This window comes from Erpetoichthys calabaricus, chromosome 12 (genome assembly GCF_900747795.2).
Source record: "Erpetoichthys calabaricus chromosome 12, fErpCal1.3, whole genome shotgun sequence".
Classification (NCBI taxonomy): domain Eukaryota; kingdom Metazoa; phylum Chordata; class Cladistia; order Polypteriformes; family Polypteridae; genus Erpetoichthys; species Erpetoichthys calabaricus.
In genome coordinates, this window is record NC_041405.2 from 108621158 (window position 1) to 108643055 (window position 21898).

Genomic DNA, 21898 nt, shown 5'->3' on the forward strand with positions numbered 1-21898 from the left:
ATCTGCGCTCTCCAAAATAGTAAGATTTTTTACAATGCATTTATCTTATATAACACAAATTAATATTAATACATTAGATGAGATGATTGTGCAGTGTTTGGTGCTGCTGCCCAGTCAGTTCCAATAGGGAATTTGTATGCACTCCTTTTGACTATTGACTTTGGTTTCTCTGGGTACCACTACTCCGACCCCCACAAAAGGGTAGTGGGGGCAACTCCATATTAGTGGTTTTGGAATGGGATGTCAGATGTCTGAATTCTGAAAATACCTCTTCTGTTCCCACAGCAAATTAGGACTTCATCTCCCACATCCTGTGGACAGTGAAAATGGGAAGGCACGTTTTATCACAGAGACACAGACACTGGAGGTTACTTTAACCATGAACCGCGATTTGGACTTTATTAACTTTCAGTGATGATGAATCTGACTTTCATGGGTAGAACACAGTAAGTGGAAAGGTGTGTGCATCTCAGAAGTTTCTAGAATTACTATAGCAGATAAAGGCTCCAAGGATGTTATTTAAACATTTTCCAATACTAATGTTTATTACACAATACATTTATGTGCAGATATTTTGTGTTTCATTTTCTTAAGAGGTTGGGATAAATTTAAAAAGAAAACTTGAAATGTGGCAGGGCAGTTTCAAATTCAGATGTGACTTTTCAAAAACTGTGTATTTTATTTGAACACTAGGGGGCAGAAGACTAAAGGAAACATAGTTGACCTGCAGATGTTTTTCAAAAATGCAAATTACATGTACATTAGAGTACAAGTTCACAATCAAGCAGTCTGATGCTAATTTCTGATTTGTTTCTTAAATATGGTTCTTTTAGACTTAAGACTAAAAATGAGTTTTATAGAGAAAAAAGTGTGTTAAGGCTATTCACTTTACTACACTGTTAGATTCAGAGTAAGAATACATTTGCAATAAATACCAAAATAAATCTCATTTAAATTATAATAAAGTGCTTTATTGTTTATGGAAAATGCTATTTTTATGAAATAACAATATAATTTATCTATAAAAATATATATTTTAATACTACAAAAATCCAAAGCATGATATATACACTTTTCCTGTATTTTTCTAACCTCTCTTTGGAGAATATGGTGTACTTTTTCAAGTTCAGTTTCAAATCCACTGTCATGTCAAGCAGAATGTAGTAAAATTCTTACTTGCATGGCTGACCAACTACTAATCAAACATGGACCTTACCTGCAAACTTCTGAAAGTAATTGAAAATGAAGAGTATTTGCAATACGGTGATATTGTTAAAGTAACCACTTACTTTGAAAAAGTTGTAGAAATTAAGTGTGGTGGAGTGAGGCATTCTTATTTCTTGACAAACTACAAATGTAATTTCAACCTGAATTACAAGTTGGGCAGTTGGGTAAGGAGATCATGAAAACAAAATGCTCTTCTACTTTATGTACACTAAAATTATACTACATAAAAAATGTTATCTAGGTTTACATGTAATATTTACATTCAGCCTAACAATTTTCGGCCATAATGTCTTGCCTTAATTATAAGACATTTTATGTTTAAACATGTTGAGTTTTAGGCACCGAACACTAGGAAATTCATGTTTCTTTGTTATTCAGTCATCTTCGTAAAATTGATTTGTTTTCTTTAGATAGGGGACTTTTTTAAACCTCACCCACAAGAAAAAGGTCTTAATAACTTTTTCAAAATGGTGTTACAGTTTCTATTTCAAGCATGTTTTAATCATTGTGGTTATGCATCATAATTTTAGGATCATGACGATTAAAGCTAGTATCAGTAATTTTTTCAGGTTTTTTTAATATTAACAAATATTTTGCAAAAAAAAGTGAATTACACAGATCATTTACAAGTATTTGGCTTATGAGAAAGAAGCATTTTGCCCTTTAACTCATTTATTAAACTATTTACAGAATTTTTGTGAACAATTTCTTATTTGCTCAATAAATGTAAACACCCAAAAAAATGAAGGGGCCATTTTGCCATCACTGTATAAATGTATATGTTTCTGCCACTTTATTTATTTTTTTGTTTATTCTTAATTTCTCATTGATTACTGGTTGTTGCTTTCATTTTTGGTCCCATCTAAATCATTACTGCTGTCCATCCCATCCGACAAATATTCACTGCCCGTGTTTCTGATACGCGCCTCAACTTTGGTTAGCCTTTGCTTCAGCTTCAGCTGTGTTGAGTTGTACTCTGTCAACAACCTTGCAAAGCGTGTGTTGAGGCTGTCCAGTGAGCTCTCCAACCTTTCAATCGTCTTATCCACGTCAGCCTCCCCATGGCCCTCAGCATTTAAAGATTCATCCAGTAAACCTTCCTTAATTAAAATTTCACGACCTCTTTCTTCAAGCACTTTCTTGGCATCAGGATATTCTGCAAGTGCCTCCATCAGATCCTCCTTTGAAAGACAGAACAAATCAGAATAGCCAATACTCCTAATATTGGCTGTCCTCCTGTTTCCCATTTTGCTTCCCTGGATGTTAAGGATGCTGATCTCTCCAAAACAGCTTCCTGCCGTCAGAAGGGCATACTGAGTGACTCCATCATCCGCTACCACAGCCAGTTTCCCTTCCTTGATGATGTACATCTCTTTCCCAATGTCTCCTTTCCTACAAATGTAATCTCCCGGGCTAAACACTTGTGGTCTTAGTTTCAGAATCATTTCCACTAAGAGGCCTGCTTCACAGTCTTGAAATATACGAACCTTCTTTAAAGTTGCCAGGTGAACATTGATTGCTATCTCTGCCCTAAGTTTATCTGGAAGATTCTTCAGTACCTCTTTTTCATTTACAGCTTTTTTGTTAGTCCATAGATAGTCAAACCATTTAATAACCTTGAATTCCATCTCCCTGCTAACCTTTCGAAATTGCATGTAATGTTTAACAGCATCCACCCTAGACTGAAATTCTGCTCGTTGAGCATTCATGTTGGCAATCATGGAGCCCACATTACCGACGACTGTAGCAAATATCAAGACACCAACTAAATAATCAAAAATGGCAAAGAGATATTCTACATCTTTGACTGGTGCTGGCATCTCTCCAATTGTGGTCAGGGTAAGAGTAGACCAGAACAGGCAGTAAGTATATTCACGAGCGAGGTAACCATAACTAGGATCTGAAATGTTAGGATATACCCATGTGTCATCTCCAAATCCTATCGCCTTTGAGATGGCATAGTAAATGCAGCCATTCCAATGAATGACAACCAGAATATAAAGTACAAGGTTAAATATGCGGAACATGTTTGGATAGTTAGTGCGTGTCTCTGTACGGTCGAAGAATTCAAACATTCTAGGAAAGCGTAGCAGTCGATTGAATCGGACCTCGGGCACATCTAGTCCTGTAGCAATATATGCTAAGTCCGTTGGCAGGATGGAAAGCACATCCAGTTTGAACTGCAGAGTGTGAATGTAACTGTCCCTTAGTTTAGCCAGATCCTTCACCAGCAGGCCTTGCTCCAAATAACCTGCAAGAAAACATAAATATATAAATATATATATATATGAAAATGTGATGACCATAAGAATTATATGATACAAGGGGGCTTCGTAGTCTCTCTCGTTGTACTCTGGGGAGGGGGGCTTTGTTCTGTAACCTGCTCTTCATGTGTTTGTCCTTGTTCTTTATCTTCTCTATGACGTTTCCTTTTGTTTCCTACTCTGACGGTTCGTAGTTTCTCCCGTTTTGCTCTGGTGCGGGGGGGGGCTTTGTGTGACGCACGTGCGTAATCTCTCCCGTTTCACTATGGGGGGGGGCTTTGTGTGGCACCTGCGCACTACGTCTTTTGCGTCCACGGCCCATGTCCCTGCGTCCATATCCGGTTTACCATTCTCGTTTAGTAATATGGATAAGTAGCATTTCCTGAATAATAGTATGATAAGCACAAGTAAAAATAGCATTAATAAACTTTGGTCATTGCAAAACAAGCAGAAAATACTAAAGATTTTACCTTTTTATGATTTAAGGAATTAATATTTGTACTTTACAATTTTGTAATATATTCCGGGTTTCAGGTGTTATTGTTAAATATAATTTAAGAATGTCCATATGCAATTGCATTCTACTGTATCTGTCCACATCTCCAATCCAACAAACATATGGTACATATAATCTTGGACATGACTCCGTTACTTAGGCCACATACACTCACTGAGCAAATTATTAGGAACACTGCACTAATACTGAGAAGGGCCAACGTTTGCTGTTAAAAACAGCCTGTTCTTCATGGCACGGATTCCTCAAGATTCCTTTGGGATTCTGATCCATGTTGACATTTTTTTATATATATATATTTATTTATTAATTTTTATTAATGATTCCATACAAATAGATCAATTTATAACCAAACAAAATTGAAGACAAATCAAACAATTGCATCACACAATTTCTTTTGACTAGTCAGTTGCATATTCATGCTGCGAATCTTCCATTCTACCACATCCCCACACTGGGAAGGCCATTAAAGAACAATGAACTCATTGTCATGTTCATGAAACCAGCTTGAGACGACTTTTGCTTTGTGACATGGCGCATTATTATGCTGGAAATGGTCATTGGAAGATGAGTAAATTGTGGCCGTAAAGGGATGCACATGGTCAGCAGATATACTCGAATAAGCAGTGGCATCCAGCGATGATTAATTGGTATTAATGGGCCCAAAGTGTGTTTAAGAAAACATTCTCCATACTGTCACACCACCACCAGCAGCCTGGACTCTTGACACAAGGCAGGATGGGTGTGTGGATTAATGCTGCTGGTACCAGATTCTGATCCTACCATCTGTGTGCCTCATCAGAAATCGAAATTTGTCAAAACAAGCTACGTTTTTACAGTCTTCAGCTGTCCATTATCAGTGAGCCTGTGCCCACTGCGGCCTCAGTTTTCTGTTCTGGGCTAACAAGAATGGAACCCAAGTTGGTCTTCTGTTGTTGTAGCCCACCAGCCTCAAGGTTCAACGTGTTGTACGATCTGACATTTTGCTTTGCTCACCACATATTCTTAGAGTGGTTATCTAAGTTATTGTATCCTTTCTGACAGTTTGAACTAGTCTGGTCATTGACCTCTGACCTCACTCATTAACAAGGTGTTTCCTTCTGCAGAACTGGATGATTTTTGCATCTTTCTGATTTAAACTCTAAAGACTGTTGTGCTTGAAAAGCCTAGGAGGTCAGCAGTGACAGAAATACTAAAAGCGGACCATCTGGCACCAACAATCATACCATGGTCAAAATCACGGAGATCTCATTTTTTCCCAATTTTGGTGTTTGTTGTGAACATTAACTGAAGATCCTGACTTGTATTGGCATGGTTTTAAACATTATGCAGCTCACACATGATTGGCTGATTAGATAATTGCATGGATAAGCAGGTGTACTGGTGGTCCTAATAATGTGCTAAGTGAGTGTATATTTCAGTGCCATGACCAGTTGCCTTCACATGGACACAGCATCTTCAGAAGTCTTTAACTGAAACCCATTCATTTCAGGAAGAACGTGCAAACTACACAAAGACTAGAATTCAGACACCAGCAGCTATTTGTATTCATTATAAATAGAGAATGGAGTTCAATCAAATTTTCCTTGAAGATTTTACCCAAAGTTATGCATTTTAAAATTTCTAACTGAAACTAATCATTCGTAATCTTCTTCTGTATTGATTGATAATACTTTTTTCTAAACACTGTATGTTGTTTCTACAGACTGAAACACTATAAAACTTGTTAAATTAAGGTTGTGCCTTAATGTCTGTGTTCTACAGTCCCAAAGATAAAAACCTTTAATCAGAAAGTGTCACAAAGGAAAATACTATACATTTTTATAGCAGAAGGAGTCTCAAACACTTTCTTCCATAAAAACTTTAGATTATGTTTTTGTGTATTCCCTATGCAAATAAGGCTATTTTTCATTGCCTTTTTCTTTAAAAAATGACTATGCGAAACATGACAAATTAAACAAAAAGCACATTTCAAAAATTATTATGGGCTAAAGCAAAAGCTTGGTGACACCTTTCTTAACTACAGGTGTAAAAAAAAAAAAAAAAAAGTACCTGTCCTCAGTCGAATTGCAATGTCCATAATGTACACCATATCAGAACAATAATCTAAAACCAGCCACAGAATATAGTTTTGAGACTGCAAGTCATCAAAACAGGCCCTGTAGAAAACAGCAAATAAAAACATTATAAATAAAAAAAATAGAAAGTCACTTTCCATTCTTTCCCTGCACAAATCCCACCCTGTCTGTTGAACTTCAGTAACCACACACTTATTAAATGCACTTTTATAAAGGGACAGTATAGGAGGTGGTCTTACCTCGCAACCAGCAAGCACCAGTTATACAGTACAGGAACTGCGATTACCAAAAGCCACCAGTAATACACATTGTCTGCAGGGTCCACAACAAACGGATCTTTCTTTCTGTGGGAAATTTGAAGCAAATCATCATTTCTTCTATAGTCTTCAGACAAAAAAATAAAAACACATTGTATTATAATGCAGCATCCTTGACAATAAGTGGCTCAAATTTATGAACCACCTACTAAACATTTTAACAATTTACCAGAGTTAATAGTAATCTTTATTTTTTTATTAAATAAATTCAATTTCAATGCATTTAATTGATTGACTGATTGATTGATTTTAACTAGCAGGCATAGAAATAATGCCATAACAGGTGCCTCTTATGCAGGAATATTTTCATCAGGTCAACCAGTTGAACTAATGTCAAATTTTAAAGAATTGGGATGTAGGAATAAAATGGATTATTTGAAGAAAACTCATTTTCTCCCTCCTCTTAAAGACAAATTGGTTAGAATGGTTGGGGACTCTTATTAGGGCCATTGTGAGCAATAGTGGGTTGTGAATGGAAGTGAGCTCTACAGGGATACAGAATTGATTCCTGCCTTGCAACCAATGCTGCTGCTTGGACAGCTTCTAGCTTCTCATGAACTTATAATGGAATAACAGAGCTTGGTAAATGAAACAGGAATGAATAAATAGCATATGTAAACAGTACATGTATACCGTATTTGCACTCCTGAAATAGATAAGCACTGTAGAAAATGGATGTGTGGAGATACTATACAGTATGATAGATAGATATGTATGTGCGTGTATTCATATATATATATATATATATATATATATATATATATATATATATATATAGCTGTGGATGGCCAGGTCCATTACCTGGCCGGGACACCTCTATAGGGGAAGGACCAGGGGAGAGAGTGTGCTTAGGGCATTATCTCGCCCAGAGAGATAGATGGCAGCCCCTCTGGGTTGCAGTGGTGCCCTGGATTCCAACAGGGCTCCAGGGGAGTTGGAGTTTGCCACAGTCCTGTTGCGTTCTGTGGGTATCGCCAAGGGGTGCTGCAGGGGCTGCACAGCCCTACTATGTTGGGCTCCTGCCTCACCCAGAAGTATTTCTGGATAATGCTAATAGACCACCGGAAGTGCTCCCGGGTGTGTATAAAAGGAGCATGGCACTACAGCTCCAGGAGCCAGAGTCAAGAGGTGGAGGTCGAAGCTTGCCGGGAGAAGTGGAGGTGGATGAGAGAGAAAGATAAAGAAAATGAGAGAAGAAGAGAAAGTGCTTTTATTGTGTTTATTGATATTTAGACAGGGCACTGTGCTGGGCTGGTGGGAAACGCTGGAAAAGTGCCTACCACAAAAAAATAAAAAATGTGTGTGCTGAACTTGTGTCCTATGTCTGTCTGTGTCAGGTTTGGGGAGCTGAGCAGTTCCTACTGGCTAGTATATATATATATATATATATATATATATATGGAAGAGAAGGTCTGTGATACGGTTTGTATATATATATATATATATATATATATATATATATATATATATATATATATATATATATATTGTCACACATGTGCGCATGGGAGGCAGCTAAAGGGCTTGAGTAAGGGCAGTTCCGAGACATACCGGGATGTGGCAGAGTGCACTGACTCTTTTTCTCCCTTGCCTGCAGACCATTCACAGGAGATCCCACCTGGTCCTCTTGACGTCACTTCCAGGACCGAGCCAGTGGAAGGAGACCTTGCCAGCTCCGGCCCCTGTGATGTCATGTCCGGGCTCGCACCAATGACAGAAGACCTTCATGAGCCCGACCCCTTTGACTTCACTTCCTGTCTTCCCCTTTAAAAGTCTCCACCTTTTCCCTGTTCCCTCAGTTCTGTTTTGGACTCGGTTTTGTGCACATCAGTGCTATTTCTGTTGAACGCAACTTTGCAGCCAGGAAACCAAATTATACTGGTGGCTGCCCCAAACCTTTTCACGACTCTTATGTATGGTTATTGTGACAATATATATATATATATATATCTATATATATATTTATATATTATGTATATATATAAACCCCATAATGCTTCAGACAAGGACACATTTTTCCTTGGTTGATCCCTCTGCTCTACAGTTCAAAACTACAAATCAAACAGTTCACATGTACACTTTACATAAATTTTGGTCACACCATGTAGAAATCACAACACTTTTCATACATGGTCCCCCCATTTCAGGGCTCAGGAACTCGTTAAAAAGAGTGTTCTGAATTTTTAAACGTTTCTTGCGAGTTTAAAGATAGAAACTTTGCTCCTTTTGGGTTTGACAACACTGTACACCCCATTTGGAACCCTATATTTCACAGAATAGGGTGTACATGAAAATAAATGGGGAAAAACTATCTTTTGCAAATTCAACATAACTAAACACAATTAGACAAAATCTGTAATCTAGCAAGACAATAAAATTGTCATCCCAATTAGTTAAGAAGAAAATGCTGTGCCTTAGATGAGATACTGTTTTGGTCAATACAAAACCTTGTGTGCACTGATAACAGTGTCCACCAATCAGCCCCAGCACTTTCCTGCTGCCATGAAGGAGTTGTAGTCCTCCTGTCGGCACTGGTTTTTAACCCCCGTCCCTCTTACAGCTTCTCTCTCCAGTACGTCACATAGCCTACATTTCCAGTTGGACCAATGGCAACATACATGCCAAATTGTCCTGAATATCAACTTAGCTATTTTTGGCAAGCAAACCAACAGATTGTATAGACATGTGGGATGTATGTATGCCCTTATAATTTGTTTATTTTTCAATAAAACTTAGGGAATAGCAAAAGAATAGTAATTATTACAATGAAAGCAAAACCCTAGCTTCACTGGGCCCAACTAGCACAAGTGTGTCTTTATTCCTTTCTCTCACTGGGGGGATCATCCACTTGCCCACTTCCAAGTGTCTAATGTGCTCTCTTGTTTCTCTGTCTCTCTCTGTCACCCTTGACTTGATTTGCCAACAAGCTAGAGCACTTTCTGGTGGTCCCTGGCATCTTTGTTCCCCTGAGCCTTAAGCAGCTGTTGAAAGGCCGGTTGTCTTCGGCAGTTGTATCAGGAGTGTCAACTATGGTGCACACTTACAGAGAATGAATTATTGAGAACACTAGAAGTAACGAGAGTGTTTCCAATAACCTCACCCAAAACTGGATTTTTTTCACAGAGATGAAAATTAGCTAAGAGAGCAGGACTAAGGTTCTGGTCACCAGGTCAGGTGCTTAAACAGTAACAGAGAGACTGACAAATTACAAAATTGAATTGGCATTAAGTTGAAAGTGTCCAGCAGCCATACAACATACACTTCAGAACATGTAATCCACCTGAAGCTAAGCATGTTCAGGCTGGCCAGTACTTGGATGGGAAACCAAGTAGGAAAAAGCTTGGGATGCTGCTGGAAGAGGTGTTGGTGAGGCCAGCAGAGACCACTTAAGCTGTGGTCTGAATGTGGATCCCAATGCCCCAGTGCAGTGATGAGGACACTGTGCTGTAAAAATGAAGTCATCTTTCACTTGAGGCCTAAAACCAAAGTCTTGACTCTCTGTCATAAAAAATCATTGGGCATCCTTTGTACAGAGTCGGGTATATCCCAATGTCCTGGCTAAATAGCCTATCATGGCCATGTCATTCTTGCCCCCTAATCTTCCCCTGCTTCTAACTAGCTAACAATCTCTCACCCCTTCACCACCGAACAGCTAATGTGTGGTGGGTGTACTGGGGCAAAATGGCTGCCATCACATCATTTAGGTAGTTGCTATACATTGGCTCTGCACTCACTATGTAAAGTGCTTCGAGTAATGAGAAAAGCGCCATATAAATGTAAAGAATTATTATTATTATTATTATTATAAAGCGGAAGGCTTTCTGTTCTTTTTATGGTGTGTTACATTGTCTCTTTTCTCACCTCAAACCCAATATTTATCCCATTGTTAAAAAAAATGATGTAGCCATACCCCTGTGGGCCTAATTGCAAAATCTTAATGTTCTTTGATAAATTTTCCTTTCCCACACTTTTATACAACTGAGTATATGCAGTTTATTCAACTGAAGGTGTGTACATTATAATATAGTATACTGTACAAATATGATGGGTTATAGTTATAAATAAGGCAGTTACAGCAAAGGGAGAAATCCATATTTATTTTACAATATTTTAACCTTTATGTGTTGATTCTTACATAACAGTGGAGGCATAAACTCATACTGTGCAAATGTTTTCATGTTTAAACACATGTGTGCTGATGCACTTTAACAGGTGAGTGTCTCAAGGTGGAGTGTTTATGTCTCTCCTGAGTTGTTTGTGGAAATACATGCTAATGAGTCTCTTCTGACTCCCTGTGCAATTGCGCCTAGGTGTCCTATGTGAGCCGCACGAGGCCAGGCACAATCAGCCTGCTAAGTCAACAACTCTCATTACTGATCCTCAGATAGAGAACAGGTTTTTTGGAACTACTTTTTTTATATCATTGATATGAAATGTCATAAAAATCTGAATTGCACCTTCAGAAAGTTTACCTTTGGAGCTTTAATCAGCCAGTCAGAGACCATACAGACATGCTTCTGTCTTATTTTGGCCATTAAAAGTTTAATCCTTACATTCAAATCCCGTCTAAAGATCCTTTGGCTCCCTTTTTCTTTTTTGAATACAACTCCTTTCATTCTCTGTAACTAAATTATTTTATCTATTAACCTTTGGCTTTATAATAATAATACAGCCTGTTTACATTCTGTTTTATTTTTAAGACAAGCTGTACAGTTGTTCAAAATAAAACAATGATTCATATAAAATGTATGCTCTGATTTGAGCAGTTCTGTGTGCCAGGTTCACCTGGAACAAAGAGTGCTAAGTAGTCAAAACTTTATCAAACATATAGAAATAAAACAGAAAAGGTGTGACCAATGGGAACAGTTTTCCATGAAAACATCATATCATTGTGGAGGTCCCTCAATCAGTGAACTTTCGCAGTAAACCAAAGCCAAAAACTGTAGTCGATAGTGCTTAATCAAATGTAGACTAACTGCCACCCCTCAGCTAAGATAGCACATGACATCTCATTCGTTGATGCACATGCAGTTACACACTACAATGTCAAAGCGTCCCCAAGTGTAAAAGTCACATACAGCACAGAATAATGTCACCAACTAGGTGAAAAAAGTATAACTAATTTTCAAGAAAACAAAAATATGGAAAAGATATTCAAAAAAGGCCATAGAAAAGATTAACATGCAGAAAACTTTGACAAAAGGGAGGAATGTTCAAAGGGAGAATACAAAGTACCAACTAAGTGAATAGAAAATAATCCTTTGTTTAGCTATATACGATTAGAAGACCCAGGTTTGCAATGCTGGGTGGCTTGCAAAGATGGTCCACTGCTTTAATATGGTGCCACTAGTATAGATTATTACTGTTTACTGAAATGGGCTTATAGTACAATGGTAAGTCCTCCTGTTTCGAATTGCATTGTGCATTGATGAATCTCTGTATGCCAGATATGCTCGTCCTCAGAAACCTCTTTCTTTGTGCATCTTGTTGCCTTTGTTCATCGGACATTTTACCCCTTTCATCCATCTTCCTTTGAGCTTCTTGTTTTCTCAGTTCATCAGACATTGCCACCCTCTTGCAGATGCCGAACGTCATTACACTTACACCCAAGCACAAACTCCGGATGTTTCATTGCTTTACATACAGTATATAGAAATAAGCATAAAACTCAATCCCCCAGTCATCTCCCAAACACTCCCTCTGTCACACTACTATAGCTAAACTAGCTCTCCTACCATTTGATCATTTGCCCGATTACTGCTTTTTGTTATGATCAGTAGAATTTATTATTTTTTGCTGGATTTTCCTGATTGAAATTAAATAAAGTATGCATCAAATTAGGAGGTTTCGAACCTAAGGATTATGAAAATGATATTTGTTTTCTCATTTCAAGATGTTTTGAAAAAACTGAAATATTTTGTTATGGGTGCTGCCATTTCAAAGCATTTGCATCAGGAGTTTCCATGCCAATAGCACCTGTGATGTGAGATGCATGGAACTTTACTGGAATGACCATATAAAGGTCAGCGCAGGTATTTCTAGAGCATCTCAGATTGTGGATAAATCCCTGTGTTTGTGTACGAATACCCCTGATTCTCTGTTTTGAGCTTAGATCTGGTTATAAGCAGGCCCGGTCTTAGGTATTATGGGGCCCTAGGCGATAGGGGGGTCCAGTGGCCCCCTGGAAGCTCTGTGAAATGCGTGAAAATTAGACCAAGGAGTCGATCCGGGGCCCCCCGGACACCGGGGCCCTAGGCGGTCGCCTACTTCACCTATGCCTAAGGCCAGGCCTGATTGGGACAAATAATGCTGTAGTATATTTAAGTATATATGACAATTGCTCACTCGGACAATTTGTTTTGGGGGCCCCCAAGAAGGCGGGGGCCCTAAGCTATAGCTTGTGTAGCTTATACGTAAATCCTGCACTGGTTATAGAGTATTTTGAGTTTTGGTTAAACAGATCTGATTGATGTTTGGCTTTGAACTGGGCTTGTTACTGACTGTATTTCATGTCTCAGATGTTATCATTTAAATACTTATACAGTACTGTCTTTCTCTGAGCCAGAACACCTCTAAACTCATATCATCACTACCTGAACATCCCTAGAGCTACTTCCTTGGCAATCCTCAAATTATTTCTAGGTTAAGGATGATTCCAGGATGTCCTCTAGACAACCCCAGGCTCTCTCTGGCAGCCCAGAGTTTGCTTGCACTGTTAAAATCACATACAGATTTAAGAGGTGACACACTTGTGGTGTTCCTGACCTTCTCTTTTCCATATAACAGGTCAGTGAGATGCGCTTACTCCACATCAGCACCACATGTGGTCATCTGGTAGTTGAAAGGAAATCTCCCAGCTTTTTGCCTACCTTCCCAACCTTTATGTTAGTTTAGGCTCCTTGGAGTATTTACCTTATGTGCAGTTCATGGGCAATTTCAAAGTATAGCACTGCCCAAAAGTTTCTTAGCAACCATGTAATACTCATGGGTTTCTCTTTTTTTCAGCTGAGGAAGTGTGGATACATCTAGCTGTTGCCTAATGGATTCAGAATCCTGAGTCTGATCCTCACGTTTGGTCGTTATCTGCGTGGAACTACCACTTCTTCTCCTAGGCCTTTCAGTTTTTCTCCCACTTCCCCAGAGACGTGCAGGTTAGGTTGTTGGTGACTCCTAACTGTCTGTGTGCAGTATGAGTTTGGATGTTTATGTGAGTGGGCCTGTCAATGAACTAGTGCCCTGTTCATGACTTGCTCCCATCTTGTGAGACTGATTTGGACTGAGCGAGTTCTAGAAAGGTTTTTATATAGAGTACTGTAATTATATTTTTAGAAAAATTAAATTTATATAATTTCTAATAATAATGCAAAGTATATTAAGTTAAAATACGTCTCCTAGGCAAAGAATGGGAGAAAATAAATCTCCAATATACACAGAATGTAAAATAACCTAAAATACATAAACATTTGATTTGCAATGATCTTATATAATACGCTACCGTGGCTGTCCCTTTGTCTGTCCAGGATTTTAAATCACCTGTAGCTTGCAAACCATTTGACCTATTCACCTGAAATTTGGTACGCATATACTACGTGACCTCTACTGTCCGCTTTCGGGGTGATGATTTTTATTACTATTTTTATTTTATGTTATTGTAAATACAGGCACCATTCTCATCCCTACCACCTTCACCGTCACTTCCTCTTCCTCTTCCTCTTCATATCTTAAATCACTCTTGAGGCAGATTGAACACTTAAGTGCCTGCTTAAGTGAAAAATTAAGGAAAACGTACTAAAAAGTAATTGCAACACGAAAGCTGACCTAATCAGTTTTAACAGGAAAAGATGCCGACGAAAGAAGAGAAGAAGCAGGCCGCTAGAGTGGAGAAAAGAGGAGCTGCTCAAGAAGCAATAAGCGCATCAACCTCTGAGCAAACGAACAGAGAAAGAGTATGAAAACTATGAGTGCTCAAGTCAAGTGTATTCACTGCACATTATCGTGCAGTCCACCGTTAGTGGTGCTTGGAATAATACATGCTTGCCTATCTATTGAAGTTATAGTAAGAAGAAGTAGACACCAATTCATGTGAAATGTGAATCAAAGTTAAATAAGATCAGTTGTGAAAACTGCATTGTTCCCTTCATCTTGATCTGATATCATTCTATTTCTATTTATTGTCACATAGTGCCATGGAGGACTGCAACCAATCCTCAATCCCGGATGAGCATTAGTCCATAATAGAGCACAGCCATCAAATCAAACTCATCAAATTTAAAGTCATCAGTTAATTTAGACTTCACGTCTTTGGGAAGTAAGTAGAAATTAGAGTATCAAACCACGGGGAAAATGTGTGAATTGTATTCTCAGACTAGGATTCAAAGTCAAACTCCTGGAGGAGTGAGACAACAACATTAATCAATGTGCCACTGTGCTGCCCTGCTTTTGGACTGTAATGTAATTTTGTTGATTCATTTGCAATAATAATTTGTTTATAATGGCAGTCTCCAGTACAAAATGTTAAATCAATTGGTTGGTTGTTTGGTTAATTTACTGAAAGGCTACACAAAGATCAATGCAGATGGACAAAAAAAAATTCCTGTTTAAATGTGATTTACCATAACTTCAAATTAACAAGATCTTACTTTGACAGAATACAATAAGGAAACAGTTATGTTCTACAATCACATATAAAACTGCAGCTTCTCAAAACTCTTCAATTTATTTTATTTTCCATTTGACACAGGATTGATTAATTTACTCTTCCTTTTTCTGACCCACATTTTTCTACAGTTGTAGGAGTAATACTATAATACTGTATAACAGTGCATTACAGTTCAAGATAATTCAAATTCTTCAACATTTTATTGTAGCTTATAATACATTAATTTTTCTTAATAGTCTTCCCATATTTCCCTTTCCACAAGCAGACTGTGAGAACGAAAACTTTAAAGTTTTGTTTTGTCTTTTCTCTCTTTCTTCATCATTTAAAGCACTTTGAGCTGCATTATGTGTCTGAAAATGTGCTATATAAATAAATGTTGTTGTTGTTGAAAACAACTAAAAAAAACAAAGTTTACAACAATAAAGCAAACTTACTTGGCTGGTGTTTTGCCTTCCTTGTTCTCGGGGCCAGGTTTGTTCACAGGAGTGGGAGGTGGCCGTAGTTCTGGTCCACGGAAACGTTCCAGGAAGGAGTCGGGTCGTTGTTGCTCTTCCTGTAGACTTTTGTGCGCCCACTCCCTCAGAGTTACAACCACTCGCACCAACCTGTCAGGATTACATTGTGACATTTACAGGCACACATGACACTGGACAGCTAAAGTGACAAACTACATATCCATAAAGGATAAATGTAATATTCTGCATTGCATATTATTTAATAAGCAAATGGTAAGCAAATTATTTTCTTCGGATTAATGAATTAGTATCCAGTGATAATTATGGCTGCTTTCTGTTACCATATTTTGTAGTGTTTTGATCATCAGATTTACACATTATTCAGTAATCTACTATCCATATTCATACATGTTTCATACCTGGGTCACATAAAGGCAATTAAAATTTTTGGAAAATATAAACAGAAGAAAATGCAATAGGAATGTATAAGAAAAAAGAAATGAGGATAGAATTTTCTCCGATTGACACCTGGTTGAGATATGTTCATACTGTTATGATCACTGATTTTAATAAATTACAGTATTGTGCTTATTCCTGCATGAATTCTGATTATCTATGTATCATTTTGGAAGTTTTAATACTTAACAATAGACATCAAAATAGTTGGAAATTTATTTGCATCTCCTGCAACGCCATTTTGTTTTTTGTTTTTTTTTCTGGTCACTATTTTAGGGTTTTGTATCAAAGGTTTCTGTGATGATTTCCCAGAATTCCTCAGTGTACAGAATTCATCAATAGCTGAAGGAGACAAAAATGAATTTCTGTTCAAAGTTTATTTTGATAGCATTCCTGGTATAAGGCTTTAGCATCGTTCTCTCTGATTTTGATGTTTAGGTTTTGTTTTGCGGCTTTGACAGAGACAATTAACAAACTTGGCACACATCTTGACCTACATCTATCTCTGGTCCTTGGGATAGTACACCTACACTTTAATAAGGATGTTAGAATGGGAGAATGGCCTTATGGAAGGCATTACAATACTATTGCTGTTTATGTATCCATTCTGAATCTATTTAACACACACTCAGATTGCTTTGAGATAGCATTAATTTCAAATTCCATGGCCTAAGATGCATTTTGTGATGGGCATTGTATATACCAGGAATAACCTTTGTATCCACAATGCCCCATAGCCTTAAATGAAACAAGGTTGTGGTACATTTCTGTTGGAATGGAGCAAATTCTGCTTTTCTGAAAATTTCAACAGATATAAAACGTATTTCTTAGTTGTCACATAGGAAAATTGTCTCCTGTAATTAATTGAGTATGACTACTTCTGGCTACCAGCTTTCAGCAAGGAAATGGCAGACTCATGCAACTAATTTGTGAAACCATAAAATGAGGGATATACAGTCTGGATTTTGTTTAAAGAAGCATGTTCAAAATCTGTTTAACTTGATTTTCTAATCTACTATTAGTGGATTCAAGGCACTTTACAATTTTGATTTCAGATAATCATCATTTCCAGTCTCCTCACAAGGAACCAAATTAACAAAACAGGCAGACTACTGTGAAGATGGTAAGGCTCTATTCTTGCATTTAAGAACTGCTGTGAAAACTATGACTATGATTCCCCTGAGGGTGATCCGGCTCACAGGATCCTCATTATTGAGGACCCGAGTGGCTGGACCAGGCCAAGGGGACGCCCATGTAACACCTGGCTGCGGCAGATAGAGGGTCATTTCCAGAGGGTGGGACTGTATGTCTGTATGGACTGCATGTCTGCCTGGAGGGTTGCCAACCATTATCCCAAGCTGTTTTGTCATGTGGTGGGTGTGGCAATGTGCTGTACCAGAGCATGCTCCCCAACCTGACCTGATCTGACCTGACCTATGAAAACTACTAGCCTGTTTTGAAAAAATGTTAGAGATTTGCCAGACCAAGAAAAGTCAAAAAATTACATGCAGGATGTTCTTCAATGCTTCATATTTGAGTCTCAATCTCAAGAAGTAGAATGCATCTTCAGTGTGGAGATGGCATGTAATGCTTTTAATGGAGGTGTACATCACAATTTGCTTTTAATCTTCAGATGAGATATGGCTATAGCTTTTTTGACAACAGGCAAGTAAAACTCATTGTGAACAACAGTCTCTGTTGAAGCTTATTGACTTTACTAGGGTTGTTGACCACCTGTATTACAGCACTGGAAGTAGTGATGTCCAGAAATTTGAAATTCTCCACCACCGCTACAACTTGAAAGTGCAAGGAATAATAATGTTAGTGTTCTTTTACTCCACTTAAACTTCACCATCACCTTTTTTATGTTATGCCATTTTATTATTTAAGTTTACTTGTTCCTATTCACAGTTTATCTTATTTTGTGAAATGCCTTAGGAAAGTATAGTCATTGGCAATCTTCACCTTTCTTTTACAGTCTGCAATTAAATGGCAGTTGATTATGTCCAAAGACATGTGATAACATACAACCTTGCAGGACTTTTTAGGGAATCTTTTCAAATTACCACATAAATGAATGACATTAATAGAGATGCTTCCTTTTATCTTTCTGTGTCATTTTCAATTGTGTCTGCACTGTTCATCACTAATTCTCAATATTTGGATACAATCAACTAAGCAAATTCTACTTTGAATAAAAAAAAAATTTGGTAAATGAAAGTTAAACAATTAAAGGTATGGTAAAGAATTACAATTTTCAGATTTTTTTCTAAAAGTAAATATAATACTGGTACAATGCTAAAAGCTAGCTAATTAAACAAATTAATCAGAAATAAGCCTGACCCATTAATTTGTCAAACTAGTTGGAATGAAACCTGCAATGACAGTTAGTACCCCAGGACTGACACAGAGAATACCTGCTCTGTGCCTTTAATATTTTTCATTCTTCCATGAAGAAGTCAAGGAAAAAAAACAGCTATATAAGGTGTACCAAGTAAATAATTGAGAGACAATAAATAATATAAACAATTGAGCATGAGATCAAATGTTAAAAATGATATTAGGAGAGCTAAAAGGCACATGGAGAGAAATATTGCAGAAAAAGTGAAAGATGACCTAAAGAGATTCCACATAGGATGTTTGCATTCATTGAGAAAGGCAAATAAGATGTTTGCTTTCTCAATGAATGCAAACATCCTATGTGTGTTAATTATCACGATGTTTAGAATGCAAGTCAAGGGAGACTACACTTAAACTATAGAGCTGTGTATTGTTTGGGTCTCCATATTACAAAAAATATATAACAATGCTGGAGTAGTCCAGAGAACAGCAGCTAGACTGCTTCCAGGACTTCAAAGTATGAGCTGAAGCATTACACTTTAATCGAACAGAGAATAAAAGATGATAAGACTGCAGTGTTTAAAATAAGAAGGCTATTAGTACAGTGGATGTATTCCATTACTTTGAAATTAATTCTTCAACAAGAACACAAGAACAAAGTTTTCTTTCACATAAAGAACCATAGATGCATCAAAAAAATTCCCAAGTAATGTGGTAAACAGTGGTAGTTAAGAGAATTTTCAAAATTCATCTCAAGGCAATTTTCAAGAAATAAGGTGAATAAAATTGGCAAACCTAGGCTAAATGGTCTGATCTTGACAAAATTGTTCTAATATGCTAATTTGATGGAAGTCTGTTTGCAAACTTACTTGAAAATGCCTGGCATGAAATGAAAGGAGTGGAGGTTAGTGGGCTTTTTAAATACATGGACAAATAAGTACAGCTGAGAAAGAGAAGAGCGGATGTTCATTAATTGGAGTAAATAAGTTCTGTAGGGAGAAATGAAGGAGGAACTGTGAATGTGGCATGGTCGCATCAAATGCCATGATATCCACTCGCCCTTCTGACATATCAATATCTGACATATCATATCAATATCATACATCAACACTTAATGGTGAAAGCAAACTTCTTAATAGTTTGGCCAAACAGGAGCATTTTAAAATGAGTAGACTGTCTACACATAAGCAAATTTGTATAGAGACCGGTGTAACCCTCTGAAGAGCTACTACTAATACTACTACTATTACTAGTAAACAGAATCATAGTTTTTTATTTTTTATTGTTTTTTACTTTTATCATCTTGAATCAATTGTTGATGACATCATTGGGATTGCTAGTATTTAACATGGTGTGCATGTCATCTTATTTAAAGTTAATTCTTGTGTTCAGAGAGTATCCAAACTTTGTTGTAAATTTACAAAGCAATATCATTTCTGGTTTCATGTTTTGGTTCAGACATTTTTTTTCTGCATAGTGATTACATGTTTATTTGCCCTTTTCATGTATTCATTGATTGCTTATCTATTCAGAGTAAAGAACGTTACCAAGCTGATCTCCACCTCTCATCTTTTGTATGGAAAGATTAAAATGGGCATTCCAGACAGAACAGCATAGTATACTGTATAGGCATTTTTAGTAATTTTACTTATGCACATTTCAATAAACATTTCAATTTTTTTATGTTGTTTATTGTTAGGTAAAACAGCGTTGATGGGATTTCTCTTGTGACTTTTATACGTTATACAGTGCATCCGGAAAGTATTCACAGCGCGTCACTTTTTCCATATTTTGTTATGTTACAGCCTTATTCCAAAATGGATTAAATTCATTTTTTTCCTCAGAATTCTACACACAACACCCCATAATGACAATGTGAAAAAAGTTTACATGAGATTTTTGCAAATTTATTAAAAATAAAAAAATTGAGAAAGCACATGTACATAAGTATTCGCAGCCTTTGCCATGAAGCTCACAATTGAGCTCAGGTGCATCCTGTTTCCCCTGATCATCCTTGAGATGTTTTTGCAGCTTAATTGGAGTCCACCTGTGGTAAATTCAGTTGATTGGACATGATTTGGAAAGGCACACACCTGTCTATATAAGGTCCCACAGTTGACAGTTCATGTCAGAGCACAAACCAAGCATGAAGTCAAAGGAATTGTCTGTAGACCTCCGAGACAGGATTGTCTCGAGGCACAAATCTGGGGAAGGTTACAGAAAAAGTTCTGCTGCTTTGAAGGTCCCAGTGAGCACAGTGGCCTCCATCATCCGTAAGTGGAAGAAGTTCGAAACCACCAGGACTCTTCCTAGAGCTGGCCGGCCATCTAAACTGAGCGATCGGGGGAGAAGGGCCTTAGTCAGGGAGGTGACCAAGAACCCAATGGTCACTGTGTCAGAGCTCCAGAGGTCCTCTGTGGAGAGAGGAGAACCTTCCAGAAGGACAACCATCTCTGCAAGGTATGGTAGAGTGGCCAGACGGAAGCCACTCCTTAGTAAAAGGCACATGGCAGCCCACCTGGAGTTTGCCAAAAGGCACCTGAAGGACTCTCAAACCATGAGAAACAAAATTCTCTGGTCTGATGAGACAAAGATTGAACTCTTTGGTGTGAATGCCAGGTGTCACGTTTGGAGGAAATCAGGCACCGCTCATCACCAGGCCAATACCATCCCTATAGTGAAGCATGGTGGTGGCAGAATCATGCTGTGGGGATGTTTTTCAGTGGCAGGGACTGGCAGACTAGTCAGGATAAAGGGAAAGATGACTGCAGCAATGTACAGAGACATCCTGGATGAAAACCTGCTCCAGAGCACTCTTGACCTCAGACTGGGGCAACGGTTCATCTTTCAGCAGGACAACGACCCTAAGCACACAGCCAAGATATCAAAGGAGTGGCTTCAGGACAACTCTGTGAATGTCCTTGAGTGGCCCAGCCAGAGCCCAGACTTGAATCCGATTGAACATCTCTGGAGAGATCTTAAAATGGCTGTGCACCGACGCTTCCCATCCAACCTGATGGAGCTTGAGAGGTGCTGCAAAGAGGAATGGGCGAAACTGGCCAAGGGTAGGTGTGCCAAGGTTGTGGCATCATATTCAAAAAGACTTGAGGCTGTAATTGCTGCCAAAGGTGCATCGACAAAGTATTGAGCAAAGGCTGTGAATACTCATGTACATGTGATTTCTCAGTTTTTTTTTTATTTTTAATAAATTTGCTAAAACCTCAAGTAAACTTTTTTCACATTGTCATTATGGGGTGTTGTGTGTAGAATTCTGAGGAAAAAAATGAATTTCATCCATTTTGGAATAAGGCTGTAACATAACAAAATGTGGAAAAAGTGATGCGCTGTGAATACTTTCGGAATGCACTGCATGTAGATCTTTTAGTTAGGCTTGCATTGTCGTGAGTTTCTGGTTTATACTGTTCATTTTTTTAAGTTAGTTCACATTTCAATTATAGTTTAACTGTATTTTGTTTATTTTCATGTGTTCCTGCATTTTGTATTATAGTTCTGTGAGTACAGCCATCTTGTTTCATGTCCGTTACTGTCATGGTGCTTGTGTTGTGTTGCATGTGATGTCATGCTCTT

At 37.8% G+C, this 21898-nt stretch overlaps 3 protein-coding genes across 5 annotated transcripts in view; 2 read left to right on the forward strand and 1 right to left on the reverse strand.

Moving 5' to 3' along the window:
• The window catches only part of dnaaf6 (dynein axonemal assembly factor 6), a 13160-nt gene extending 12309 nt beyond the window's left edge, over positions 1 to 851 (forward strand). For both annotated transcript variants that reach the window (XM_028814672.2, XM_028814670.2), the window contains 2 exons: positions 1 to 19; positions 286 to 851. The exon at positions 1 to 19 is cut by the window's left edge and continues 67 nt beyond it. In XM_028814672.2, the coding sequence (XP_028670505.1) occupies positions 1 to 19; positions 286 to 415 (149 nt within the window). In that variant the 3' untranslated portion in view covers positions 416 to 851. The remainder of the gene's footprint in view (positions 20 to 285) is intronic.
• sybl1 (synaptobrevin-like 1) overlaps positions 1 to 21898 on the forward strand; it is a 307369-nt gene that overhangs the window by 165529 nt on the left and 119942 nt on the right. The gene's annotated exons all lie outside the window — the stretch shown is intronic.
• cnga2a (cyclic nucleotide gated channel subunit alpha 2a) overlaps positions 1537 to 21898 on the reverse strand; it is a 70337-nt gene continuing 49975 nt past the window's right edge. The window contains exons 4-7 of the mRNA XM_028815985.2: positions 15494 to 15664; positions 6323 to 6427; positions 6058 to 6164; positions 1537 to 3478 (exon numbers count right to left, since the gene is read on the reverse strand). Of these exons, the coding sequence (XP_028671818.1) occupies positions 2058 to 3478; positions 6058 to 6164; positions 6323 to 6427; positions 15494 to 15664 (1804 nt within the window). The 3' untranslated portion in view covers positions 1537 to 2057. The remainder of the gene's footprint in view (positions 3479 to 6057; positions 6165 to 6322; positions 6428 to 15493; positions 15665 to 21898) is intronic.